This window comes from Taudactylus pleione, unplaced genomic scaffold, assembly GCF_031769625.1.
Source record: "Taudactylus pleione unplaced genomic scaffold, aTauple2 ptg000584l, whole genome shotgun sequence".
Taxonomy (NCBI): Eukaryota; Metazoa; Chordata; class Amphibia; order Anura; family Myobatrachidae; genus Taudactylus; species Taudactylus pleione.
This window is the reverse complement of record NW_028284986.1, coordinates 1,289,491-1,303,835: the sequence shown is the minus strand read 5'-3', so window position 1 is coordinate 1,303,835 and position 14,345 is coordinate 1,289,491. Positions and strand designations below refer to the sequence as shown.

General features: G+C 48.6%; 1 protein-coding gene across 1 annotated transcript in view; it reads right to left on the bottom strand.

Moving 5' to 3' along the window:
* LOC148481365 (protein unc-13 homolog B-like) overlaps positions 1-14,345 on the bottom strand; it is a 140,599-nt gene that overhangs the window by 37,154 nt on the left and 89,100 nt on the right. The window contains exons 5-6 of the mRNA XM_088453624.1: positions 10,927-11,044; positions 9,670-9,793 (exon numbers count right to left, since the gene is read on the bottom strand). Coding sequence (XP_088309750.1) covers positions 9,670-9,793; positions 10,927-11,044 — 242 coding nt within the window. The remainder of the gene's footprint in view (positions 1-9,669; positions 9,794-10,926; positions 11,045-14,345) is intronic.

Sequence of the window (14,345 nt, the reverse complement as noted above, 5' to 3'; positions counted from 1 at the left end):
GAGGAGTCAGTGAGCTATATGCGGTGTACGGTGCAATGCTGCAGCAAGGTGAGAGGTGTCAGTGAGCTATACGCGGTGTACGGTGCAATGCTGCAGCAAGGTGAGAGGTGTCAGTGAGCTATACGCGGTGTATGGTGCAATGCTGCAGCAAGGTGAGAGGTGTCAGTGAGCTATACGCTGTGTATGGTGCAATGCTGCAGCAAGGTGAGAGGTGTTAGTGAGCTATACGCGGTGTATGGTGCAATGCTGCAGCAAGGTGAGAGGTGTCAGTGAGCTGTACGCGGTGTATGGTGCAATGCTGCAGCAAGGTGAGAGGTGTCAGTGAGCTGTAGCTGTACGCGGTGTATGGTGCAATGCTGCAGCAAGGTGAGAGGAGTCAGTGAGCTATACGCGGTGTATGGTGCAATGCTGCAGCAAGGTGAGAAGTGTCAGTGAGCTATACGCGGTGCATGGTGCAATGCTGCAGCAAGGTGAGAGGTGTCAGTGAGCTATACGCGGTGTATGGTGCAATGCTGCAGCAAGGTGGGAGGTGTCAGTGAGCTGTACGCTGTGTATGGTGCAATGCTGCAGCAAGGTGAGAGGTGTCAGTGAGCTGTACGCGGTGTATGGTGCAATGCTGCAGCAAGGTGGGAGGTGTCAGTGAGCTATACGCGGTGTATGGTGCAATGCTGCAGCAAGGTGAGAGGTGTCAGTGAGCTGTACGCGGTGTATGGTGCAATGCTGCAGTGCACCGGGAGCATCTTACAGGCGTATTATCACCCCGTGTACGCTCTGTGTCTGCGTACACTGCGCCCGATCCGGAGTCTCACGCAGCTCCGTATGTGGCCAAGTCCTGCAAATATTCTCAAGTTGCCCATGTAGCGGGGTGAGGTCAGCTGGTTCTCTACGTCCCTGAAATGGCCAATTCTGGTAACGGGACTGTGACAGCGCATGTACAGGCAATGCATGACACAGCCAGAACCGCGTCCTATCTGAGTGATGCACGAGCCGTCAGACATATCACCTGCACCCAGCCTGAGGTAGGTGTATGCGGCAATTCTAGCGATATCGGCTATGACTGCGAGCAGAAAGACGGGCATGACCACGTGTGTACACTCACATTAACATAATCCAGCCCACCACATGGCGCCACGCTTGTATTTTATAGTGTATAGCTTATTGCTCTGCAGTGACTGGAAAATAATACAACGTCCCGACATTAAACTCTGCGGCGATAACACAAGTCCCTGTTCTGGAATGTGGCCAGCATCATTTGCACTGTGAGGGGCAGGAGGGAATGACATGTACACATCACTATGGGAAGAGGCTATGAGGTCACAGTGATAGGAGGGAATGACATGTACACATCACTATGGGAAGAGGCTATGAAGTCACAGTGATATAGGAGGGAATGACATGTACACATCACTATGGGAAGCGGCTATGAGGTCACTGTGATATAGGAGGGAATGACATGTACACATCACTATGGGAAGCGGCTATGAGGTCACAGTGATATAGGAGGGTATGACATGTACACATCACTATGGGATGCAGCTATGAGGTCACTGATATAGGAGGGAATGACATGTACACCTCACTATGGGAAGCGGCTATGAGGTCACAGTGATATAGGAGGGAATGACATGTACACATCACTATTGGAAGCGGCTATGAGGTCACAGTGATATAGGAGGGAATGACATGTACACCTCACTATGGGAAGCGGCTATGAGGTCACAGTGATATAGGAGGGAATGACATGTACACATCACTATGGGAAGCGGCTATGAGGTCACAGTGATATAAGAGGGAATGACATGTACACATCACTATGGGAAGCGGCTATGAGGTCACAGTGATATAGGAGGGAATGACATGTACACCTCACTATGGGAAGCGGCTATGAGGTCACAGTGATATAGGAGGGAATGACATGTACACATCACTATGGGAAGCGGCTATGAGGTCACAGTGATATAGGAGGGAATGACATGTACACATCACTATGGGAAGCGGCTATGAGGTCACAGTGATATAGGAGGGAATGACATGTACACATCACTATGGGAAGCGGCTATGAGGTCACAGTGATATAGGAGGGAATGACATGTACACCTCACTATGGGAAGCGGCTATGAGGTCACAGTGATATAGGAGGGAATGACATGTACACATCACTATGGGAAGCGGCTATGAGGTCACAGTGATATAGGAGGGAATGACATGTACACATCACTATGGGAAGCGGCTATGAGGTCACAGTGATATAGGAGGGAATGACATGTACACATCACTATGGGAAGCGGCTATGAGGTCACAGTGATATAGGAGGGAATGACATGTACACATCACTATGGGAAGCGGCTATGAGGTCACAGTGATATAGGAGGGAATAACAAGAACACATCACTATGGGAAGCGGCTCTGAGGTCACAGTGATATAGGAGGGAATGACATGTACACATCACTATGGGATGCAGCTATGAGGTCACAGTGATATAGGAGGGAATGACATGTACACATCACTATGGGAAGAGGCTATGAGGTCACAGTGATATAGGAGGGAATGACATGTACACATCACTATGGAAAGCGGCTATGAGGTCACAGTGATAGGAGGGAATGACATGTACACATCACTATTGGAAGCGGCTATGAGGTCACAGTGATAGGAGGGAATGACACGTACACATCACTATGGGAAGCGGCTATGAGGTCACAGTGATATAGGAGGGAATGACATGTACACATCACTATGGAAAGCGGCTATGAGGTCACAGTGATATAGGAGGGAATGACATGTACACATTACTATGGGAAGCGGCTATGAGGTCACAGTGATATAGGAGGGAATGACATGTACACATCACTATGGGAAGCGGCTATGAGGTCACAGTGATATAGGAGGGAATGACATGTACACATCACTATGGGAAGCAGCTATGAGGTCACAGTGATATAGGAGGTAATGACATGTACACATCACTATGGGAAGTGGCTATGAGGTCACAGTGATATAGGAGGGAATGACATGTACACATCACTATGGGAAGCGGCTATGAGGTCACAGTGATATAGGAGGGAATGACATGTACACATCACTATGGGAAGCGGCTATGAGGTCACAGTGATATAGGAGGGAATGACATGTACACATAACTATGGGAAGTGGCTATGAGGTCACAGTGATAGGAGGGAATGACATGTACACATCACTATGGGAAGCGGCTATGAGGTCACAGTGATATAGGAGGGAATGACATGTACACATCACTATGGGAAGTGGCTATGAGGTCACAGTGATATGGGAGGGAATGACACGTACACATCACTATGGGAAGCGGCTATGAGGTCACAGTGATATAGGAGGGAATGACACGTACACATCACTATGGGAAGCGGCTATGAGGTCACAGTGATATAGGAGGGAATGACATGTACACATCACTATGGGAAGCGGCTATGAGGTCACAGTGATATAGGAGGGAATGACATGTACACATCACTATGGGAAGCGGCTATGAGGTCACAGTGATATAGGAGGGAATGACACGTACACATCACTATGGGAAGCGGCTATGAGGTCACAGTGATATAGGAGGGAATGACATGTACACATCACTATGGGAAGCGGCTATGAGGTCACAGTGATATAGGAGGGAATGACATGTACACATAACTATGGGAAGTGGCTATGAGGTCACAGTGATAGGAGGGAATGACATGTACACATCACTATGGGAAGCGGCTATGAGGTCACAGTGATATAGGAGGGAATGACATGTACACATCACTATGGGAAGTGGCTATGAGGTCACAGTGATATGGGAGGGAATGACACGTACACATCACTATGGGAAGCGGCTATGAGGTCACAGTGATATAGGAGGGAATGACACGTACACATCACTATGGGAAGCGGCTATGAGGTCACAGTGATATAGGAGGGAATGACATGTACACATCACTATGGGAAGCGGCTATGAGGTCACAGTGATATAGGAGGGAATGACATGTACACATCACTATGGGAAGCGGCTATGAGGTCACAGTGATATAGGAGGGAATGACACGTACACATCACTATGGGAAGCGGCTATGAGGTCACAGTGATATAGGAGGGAATGACATGTACACATCACTATGGGAAGCGGCTATGAGGTCACAGTGATATAGGAGGGAATGACATGTACACATCACTATGGGAAGCGGCTATGAGGTCACAGTGATATAGGAGGGAATGACACGTACACATCACTATGGGAAGCGGCTATGAGGTCACAGTGATATAGGAGGGAATGACATGTACACATCACTATGGGAAGCGGCTATGAGGTCACAGTGATATAGGAGGGAATGACATGTACACATAACTATGGGAAGTGGCTATGAGGTCACAGTGATAGGAGGGAATGACATGTACACATCACTATGGGAAGCGGCTATGAGGTCACAGTGATATAGGAGGGAATGACATGTACACATCACTATGGGAAGTGGCTATGAGGTCACAGTGATATGGGAGGGAATGACACGTACACATCACTATGGGAAGCGGCTATGAGGTCACAGTGATATAGGAGGGAATGACACGTACACATCACTATGGGAAGCGGCTATGAGGTCACAGTGATATAGGAGGGAATGACATGTACACATCACTATGGGAAGCGGCTATGAGGTCACAGTGATATAGGAGGGAATGACATGTACACATCACTATGGGAAGCGGCTATGAGGTCACAGTGATATAGGAGGGAATGACACGTACACATCACTATGGGAAGCGGCTATGAGGTCACTGTGATATAGGAGGGAATGACATGTACACATCACTATGGGAAGTGGCTATGAGGTCACAGTGATATGGGAGGGAATGACACGTACACATCACTATGGGAAGCGGCTATGAGGTCACAGTGATATAGGAGGGAATGACACGTACACATCACTATGGGAAGCGGCTATGAGGTCACAGTGATATAGGAGGGTATGACATGTACACATCACTATGGGATGCAGCTATGAGGTCACTGATATAGGAGGGAATGACATGTACACATCACTATGGGAAGCGGCTATGAGGTCACAGTGATATAGGAGGGAATGACACGTACACATCACTATGGGAAGCGGCTATGAGGTCACAGTGATATAGGAGGGAATGACATGTACACATCACTATGGGAAGCGGCTATGAGGTCACAGTGATATAGGAGGGAATGACATGTACACATAACTATGGGAAGTGGCTATGAGGTCACAGTGATAGGAGGGAATGACATGTACACATCACTATGGGAAGCGGCTATGAGGTCACAGTGATATAGGAGGGAATGACATGTACACATCACTATGGGAAGTGGCTATGAGGTCACAGTGATATGGGAGGGAATGACACGTACACATCACTATGGGAAGCGGCTATGAGGTCACAGTGATATAGGAGGGAATGACACGTACACATCACTATGGGAAGCGGCTATGAGGTCACAGTGATATAGGAGGGAATGACATGTACACATCACTATGGGAAGCGGCTATGAGGTCACAGTGATATAGGAGGGAATGACATGTACACATCACTATGGGAAGCGGCTATGAGGTCACAGTGATATAGGAGGGAATGACACGTACACATCACTATGGGAAGCGGCTATGAGGTCACTGTGATATAGGAGGGAATGACATGTACACATCACTATGGGAAGTGGCTATGAGGTCACAGTGATATGGGAGGGAATGACACGTACACATCACTATGGGAAGCGGCTATGAGGTCACAGTGATATAGGAGGGAATGACACGTACACATCACTATGGGAAGCGGCTATGAGGTCACAGTGATATAGGAGGGAATGACATGTACACATCACTATGGGAAGCGGCTATGAGGTCACAGTGATAGGAACATGGGTCTTGGACAAAGCTCAAGGAAAGAAGGGAAGAAGTGTGGGAGGCTCTGCCAGGCATCTCTACCACCGATGAACCAGAGAGCCTCTGAAGTGGTGGGGGGGAGGGGGGGGGTAATGTGTGATGAGGCTATTGGGGAGAGTAATCTCAGGTACTGTAACTGGAATGAAGGGACGAGTAAGCGCACTGAGGCGTGCAGTCACTGCGCAGTGATACAACCAGTCTCCGCTCTACAGCTGCCTTCTATTTACAGCGAAGCGTGACATGCCCATGTAGTCATGAAGGGTGGGCTTCAGCCTGGAGACCCCAACCGTGCACCGATGGCAGCTGCTAACCTGTGGCTGGAGGGACGGCCTGCGCTGGAGGACTGGGCAATGGACTGTGGCGAGGAGTGTGCGGTGAATGATGTCCCTGTTTTCAGGCGTGATCTGTCTACGTGTAATAGACGTGTTTACGGATGAGAACGAACGAGGACGCCTCAGGTCTGTTCTCCAGCACTTTGTGGTGGGTGATAGACTAATTTTAGGTACATTCTGTAAAGCTTCTCAGCCATCAAGGTAATTACACCAGCACAATACTCACTTCCAAACATGAAGCTGTTTCTTCAATCAGAAAACTAACGATCATCTAACGATCTCTAACAATAGTACAAAAATCACTCAACCGGGATTCACGCTGCTAATACCTCATCTGGCAAAGTTTTCCATTCAGAGACACCCGCCGTCACTTTAATCAACGTGAGCTCCCCCCACCCTTCCCCTCCCCGAGAGGATAGACTGCACAATAACGCTGGCACAGAGAATAAACCCCTCATTGCCAGGACGGCCATTGTGTACCCCTGAACAGGTGGATAACCCATGTCCACCAGCAGTAACTGAGCCGAGCCCATCATATTGTAATAGAGGAAAATGGAATATTATAAATCAAATAGATTGCTACAAAGCCCATTACTGGTCACTACAGATCCCATCACTGGTCACTACAGATCCCATCACTGGTCACTACAGAACCCACCAATGATCACAACAGATCCCGTCACTGGTCACTACAGAACACGTCACTAGTCACTACAGAACACGTCACTGGTCACTACAGATCCCGTCACTACAGAACACGTCACTGGTCACTACAGATCCCGTCACTGGTCAGTACAGAACACGTCACTGGTCACTACAGATCCCGTCACTGGTCAGTACAGAACACGTCACTGGTCACTACAGATCCCGTCACTGGTCACTACAGAACACGTCACTGGTCAGTACAGATCCCGTCACTGGTCAGTACAGATCCCGTCACTGGTCACTACAGAACACGTCACTGGTCACTACAGATCCCGTCACTGGTCACTACAGAACACGTCACTGGTCACTACAGAACACGTCACTGGTCACTACAGATCTCGTCACTGGTCACTACAGAACACGTCACTGGTCACTACAGAACACGTCACTGGTCACTACAGATCCCGTCACTGGTCACTACAGATCCCGTCACTGGTCACTACAGAACCCACCAATGATCACTACAGATCCCAGCAATGATCACTACCCACCAATGATCACTACAGATCCCGTCACTGGTCACTACAGATCCCGTCACTGGTCACTACAGATCCAGTCACTGGTCACTACAGATCCAGTCACTGGTCACTACAGATCCAGTCACTGGTCACTACAGAACACGTCACTGGTCACTACAGAACCCGTCACTGGTCACTACAGATCCCGTCACTGGTCACTACAGAACACGTCACTGGTCACTACAGATCCCGTCACTGGTCACTACAGAACACGTCACTGGTCAGTACAGATCCCGTCACTGGTCAGTACAGATCCCGTCACTGGTCACTACAGAACACGTCACTGGTCACTACAGATCCCGTCACTGATCACTACAGAACACGTCACTGGTCACTACAGAACACGTCACTGGTCACTACAGATCTCGTCACTGGTCACTACAGAACACGTCACTGGTCACTACAGAACACGTCACTGGTCACTACAGATCCCATCACTGGTCACTACAGAACCCACCAATGATCACTACAGATCCCAGCAATGATCACTACCCACCAATGATCACTACAGATCCCGTCACTGGTCACTACAGATCCCGTCACTAGTCACTACAGATCCCGTCACTGGTCACTACAGATCCAGTCACTGGTCACTACAGACCCAGCCACTGGTCACTACAGACCCAGCCACTGGTCACTACAGACCCTGTCACTGGTCACTACAGATCCTGTCACTGGTCACTACAGATCCTGTCACTGGTCACTACAGAACATGTCACTTGTCACTTCCAAACCCACCAATGATCACTACAGATCCCAGCAATGATCACTACAGATCCCGTCAGTGGTCACTACAGAACACATCACTGGTCACTACAGATCCCATCACTGGTCACTACAGAACACGTTACTGGTCACTACAGAACACGTCACTGGTCACTACAGAACACGTCACTGGTCACTACAGATCCCGTCACTGGTCACTACAGAACACGTCACTGGTCACTACAGAACACGTCACTGGTCACTACAGAACCCACCAATGATCACTACAGATCCCGTCACTGGTCACTACAGATCCCGTCACTGGTCACTACAGAACACGTCACTGGTCACTACAGAACACGTCACTGGTCACTACAGATCCCAGCAATGATCACTACAGATCCCAGCAATGATCACTACAGATCCCGTCAGTGGTCACTACAGATCCCGTCAGTGGTCACTACAGATCCCGTCACTGGTCACTACAGATCCCGTCACTGGTCACTACAGACCCAGCCACTGATAACTACAGATCCCGTCACTGATAACTACAGAACACGTCACTGATCACTACAGAACACTTCACTGGTCACTACAGATCCCGTCACTGGTCACTACAGATCCCGTCACTGGTCACTACAGAACACGTCACTGGTCACTACAGAACCCACCAATGATCACTATAGATCCCAGCAATGATCACTACAGATCCCGTCAGTGGTCACTACAGATCCCGTCACTGGTCACTACAGATCCCGTCACTGGTCACTACAGATCCCGTCACTGGTCACTACAGATCCCGTCACTGGTCACTACAGACCCAGCCACTGATAACTACAGATCCCGTCACTGATAACTACAGAACACGTCACTGGTCACTACAGAACACTTCACTGGTCACTACAGAACACTTCACTGGTCACTACAGATCCCGTCACTGGACACTACAGAACACTTCACTAGTCACTACAGAAAACTTCACTGGTCACTACAGAACACTTCACTGGTCACTACAGATCCTGTCACTGGTCACTACAGATCCCGTCAGTGGACACTACAGAACACTTCACTGATCACTACAGATCCCGTCAGTGGTCACTACAGATCCCGTCACTGGTCACTACAGAACACTTCACTGGTCACTACAGATCCCGTCAGTGGTCACTACAGAGCCTGTCACTGGTCACTACAGAGCCTGTCACTGGTCACTACAGAGCCTGTCACTGGACACTACAGAGCCTGTCACTGGTCATTATAGAACACGTCAGTGGCCAATACAAATCACTGGTCACTGTACCAGTGCTGGTCACTACTGACCCAGCCACTGGTCAGTACACAACCCCCACTGCTAACTACAGAGCACCCCACTGGTCACTACTATAAAGCCCATGAGACCACCACGGGTCCTCAGGGTGAGGTTCTGTTAATGTATCTGTAGAGTCGCGTGTGGCAGAGGAGGAGGAGACAAATCCGGTGTAACCAAAACTCACCAAAAGGCAACTCGAATCTGGAATCCAGCAAGATCTTATGAAGGGTCGGGTTCCTGGTTCCACAGATCTCATCATCCTTCATCAAGACCTCGGCCTCCAGTGCTGCCCACTCTCCAGGACCCTCCTACCAGAGAAAGGACAATGAGATTCACTAAACTGACGCTATAAGGGATCATCCACCTGCAAAGGACTTTAATTATTTTGCTTGTACATGCCGTCCAGCTACTTTACCATTACTAACATCATGTGCACCATACAAAGAATGTGAGGAGGGATCGGGGGCTGCCAAATGCCATCTCACTTCCAGGAGGTTCTTCTCACAGCTACCCCATCTATAATGCAGCCACAGTACCCCCCCCATCTATAATGCAGCCACAGTACCCCCCATCTATAATGCAGCCACAGTACCTCCCCCATCTATAATGCGGCCACAGTACCCCCCCATCTATAATGCAGCCACAGTCCCCCACCATCTATAATGCAGCCACAGTAACCCCCCCATCTATAATGCAGCCACAGTACTCCCCATATCTATAATGCAGCCACAGTACCCCCCCATCTATAATGCAGCCACAGTACCCCCCCATCTATAATGCAGCCACAGTACCCCCCATCCATAATGCAGCCACAGTACCCCCCCATCTATAATGCAGCCATAGTACCCCCATCTATAATGCAGCTACAGTACCCCCATCTATAATGCAGCCACAGTACCCCCATCTATAATGCAGCCACAGTACCCCCCCATCTATAATGCATCCACAGTACCCCCATCCATAATGCAGCCACAGTACCCCCCCATCTATAATCTAGCCACAGTACCCCATCTATAATGCAGCCACAGTACCCCCATCTATAATGCAGCCACAGTACCCCATCTATAATGCAGCCACAGTACCCCCATCTATAATGCAGCCACAGTACCCCATCTATAATGCAGCCACAGTACCCCATCTATAATGCAGCCACAGTACCCCCATCTATAATGCAGCCACAGTACCCCCATCTATAATGCAGCCACAGTACCCCCATCCATAATGCTGCCACAGGACCCCCTCTATAATGCAGCCACAGGACCCCCTCTACTATGCAGCCACAGGACCCCCTCTACTATGCAGCCACAGGACCCCCTTTGTAAAACAGACAGTACTCCATCTTTTACCCAGCAGCAGTAACCCATCCCATGAATGAACCCAGTCACTGCTATTTATCACACAAGTCTACAGTAAGTGGTGATCTGTGAAGGGAAGATCTCACCTCGTCTGACTGTCGAATCGTCTGCAGGGGAATCCACAGCGTCCCCACCATCGTGTCCCAGATGAGGCCCTTGTTCCACATTTCCACAATTAGCCCGAGGTCGAGCCGGCTGATCTCACTGCAAGAAGATGAATGTTTGGTTAGAAGTGGAGACCAGGTGTAAGAGCCCCGTGTCCCTCCAGCGGTTACAGATTCACCAATGATTCCTGCAGGAGCTACTGATAGATATAGTAATGGGTCAGGCTCGTTACTAAGCATAGACTTAATAAATAGGCATCACCCATTTTCATTTTCAGAACCTGGATAGGTCACTTCAGCCTTCATAGCACCATTACACGGATATGGGCCTGATTCAGCAAGGATCGCCACCGCTAGTACGGACGCAATCGGCCGATTGTTGTGTACTGCGCATGCATCGCAGTGCACGCGTGCAAACCGCCTGCTGTGATCGAGACTGCGACCGCAGTGACTACGCAGACGCTATGCGGAGTGATTGACAGAAAGTGCTCTTTGTGGGTGGTGAAGTAGCGAGTGGTCAGCAAAACGCAGGCGTACCAGTGCATTTGAACACCGTTGCATGAGCGTGCATAAATTATCCACTGCGGTCCCACAGCGTGCAATTCCTGAGTAAGGTCAGAGCTGTGTAAGTGTGTGTGAGGCTGTGATGGTACTCCATGTTACTGATGGTTTCTCAGTCTTGTGTAATCACTGCGTGTGATGAGGTTAGTAATTCCTGAGTAAGGTCAGAGCTGTGTAAGTGTGTGTGAGGCTGTGATGGTACTCCATGTTACTGATGGTATCTCAGTCTTGTGTAATCACTGTGTGTGATGAGGTTAGTAATTCCTGAGTAAGGTCAGAGCCTGTGTAAGTGTGTGTGAGGCTGTGATGGTACTCCATGTTACTGATGGTCTCTCAGTCTTGTGTAATCACTGCGTGTGATGAGGTTAGTAATTCCTGAGTAAGGTCAGAGCCTGTGTAAGTGTGTGTGAGGCTGTGATGGTACTCCATGTTACTGATGGTATCTCAGTCTTGTGTAATCACTGTGTGTGATGAGGTTAGTAATTCCTGAGTAAGGTCAGAGCCTGTGTAAGTGTGTGTGAGGCTGTGATGGTACTCCATGTTACTGATGGTCTCTCAGTCTTGTGTAATCACTGCGTGTGATGAGGTTAGTAATTCCTGAGTAAGGTCAGAGCCTGTGTAAGTGTGTGTGAGGATGTGATGGTACTCCATGTTACTGATGGTATCTCAGTCTTGTGTAATCACTGTGTGTGATGAGGTTAGTAATTCCTGAGTAAGGTCAGAGCCTGTGTAAGTGTGTGTGAGGCTGTGATGGTACTCCATGTTACTGATGGTATCTCAGTCTTGTGTAATACTGTGTGTGATGAGGTTAGTAATTCCTGAGTAAGGTCAGAGCTGTGTAATGGTGCGTACACACTGGGCGATTAAAGTGGACGACTGAACGATAACGATATCGTTATCGTTCAGTCGTCCACTTTATCGTCCATTTTTAACACAAAAAAGATGAACGATGACGACGACGCGCGTTACCGCGGGTCGTTCGTCATCATCGTTCATCGCGCTCACATGCAGGCCAACCTGACGACCTCGTCAGGTTGCTGCATGTCAGGGAATGGGTGAGAGAGCCCGGCGCTGAACGATATCGCTAATGATATCGTTCAGCGGCTGTGCTCAATGTCATGAACGACATTGAGCACAGCCTGCCGGGGACACACTAGACGATATCGCTCAGGGAGCATATCGTCTAGTGTGTATGCACCTTCAGTGTGTGTGAGGCTGTGATGGTACTCCATGTTACTGATGGTCTCTCAATCTTGTGTAATCACTGCGTGTGATGAGGTTAGTAATTCCTGAGTAAGGTCAGAGCCTGTGTAAGTAAGTGTGTGTGAGGATGTGATGGTACTCCATGTTACTGACGGTATCTCAGTCTTGTGTAGTCACTGCGTGTGATGAGGTTAGTAATTCCTGAGTAAGGTCAGAGCCTGTGTAAGTGTGTGTGAGGCTGTGATGGTACTCCATGTTACTGATGGTGTCTCAGTCTTGTGTAATCACTGTGTGTGATGAGGTTAGTAATTCCTGAGTAAGGTCAGAGTCTGTGTAAGTGTGTGTGAGGCTGTGATGGTACTCCATGTTACTGATGGTTTCTCAGTCTTGTGTAATCACTGTGTGTGATGAGGTTAGTAATTCCTGAGTAAGGTCAGAGCTGTGTAAGTGTGTGTGAGGATGTGATGGTACTCCATGTTACTGATGGTTTCTCAGTCTTGTGTAATCACTGTGTGTGATGAGGTTAGTAATTCCTGAGTAAGGTCAGAGCCTGTGTAAGTGTGTGTGAGGCTGCGATGGTACTCCATGTTACTGATGGTTTCTCAGTCTTGTGTAATCACTGCGTGTGATGAGGTTAGTAATTCCTGAGTAAGGTCAGAGCCTGTGTAAGTGTGTGTGAGGATGTGATGGTACTCCATGTTACTGATGGTATCTCAGTCTTGTGTAATCACTGTGTGTGATGAGGTTAGTAATTCCTGAGTAAGGTCAGAGCCTGTGTAAGTGTGTGTGAGGCTGTGATGGTACTCCATGTTACTGATGGTTTCTCAGTCTTGTGTAATCACTGTGTGTGATGAGGTTAGTAATTCCTGAGTAAGGTCAGAGCCTGTGTAAGTAAGTGTGTGTGAGGATGTGATGGTACTCCATGTTACTGACGGTATCTCAGTCTTGTGTAGTCACTGCGTGTGATGAGGTTAGTAATTCCTGAGTAAGGTCAGAGCCTGTGTAAGTGTGTGTGAGGCTGCGATGGTACTCCATGTTACTGATGGTTTCTCAGTCTTGTGTAATCACTGCGTGTGATGAGGTTAGTAATTCCTGAGTAAGGTCAGAGCCTGTGTAAGTGTGTGTGAGGATGTGATGGTACTCCATGTTACTGATGGTATCTCAGTCTTGTGTAATCACTGTGTGTGATGAGGTTAGTAATTCCTGAGTAAGGTCAGAGCCTGTGTAAGTGTGTGTGAGGCTGTGATGGTACTCCATGTTACTGATGGTTTCTCAGTCTTGTGTAGTCACTGTGTGTGATGAGGTTAGTAATTCCTGAGTAAGGTCAGAGCCTGTGTAAGTGTGTGTGAGGATGTGATGGTACTCCATGTTACTGATGGTTTCTCAGTCTTGTGTAATCACTGTGTGTGATGAGGTTAGTAATTCCTGAGTAAGGTCAGAGCCTGTGTAAGTGTGTGTGAGGATGTGATGGTCCTCCATGTTACTGATGGTGTCTCAGTCTTGTGTAATCACTGCGTGTGATGAGGTTAGTAATTCCTGAGTAAGGTCAGAGCCTGTGTAAGTGTGTGTGAGGCTGCAATGGTACTCCATGTTACTGATGGTCTCTCAGTCTTGTGTAATCACTGTGTGTGATGAGG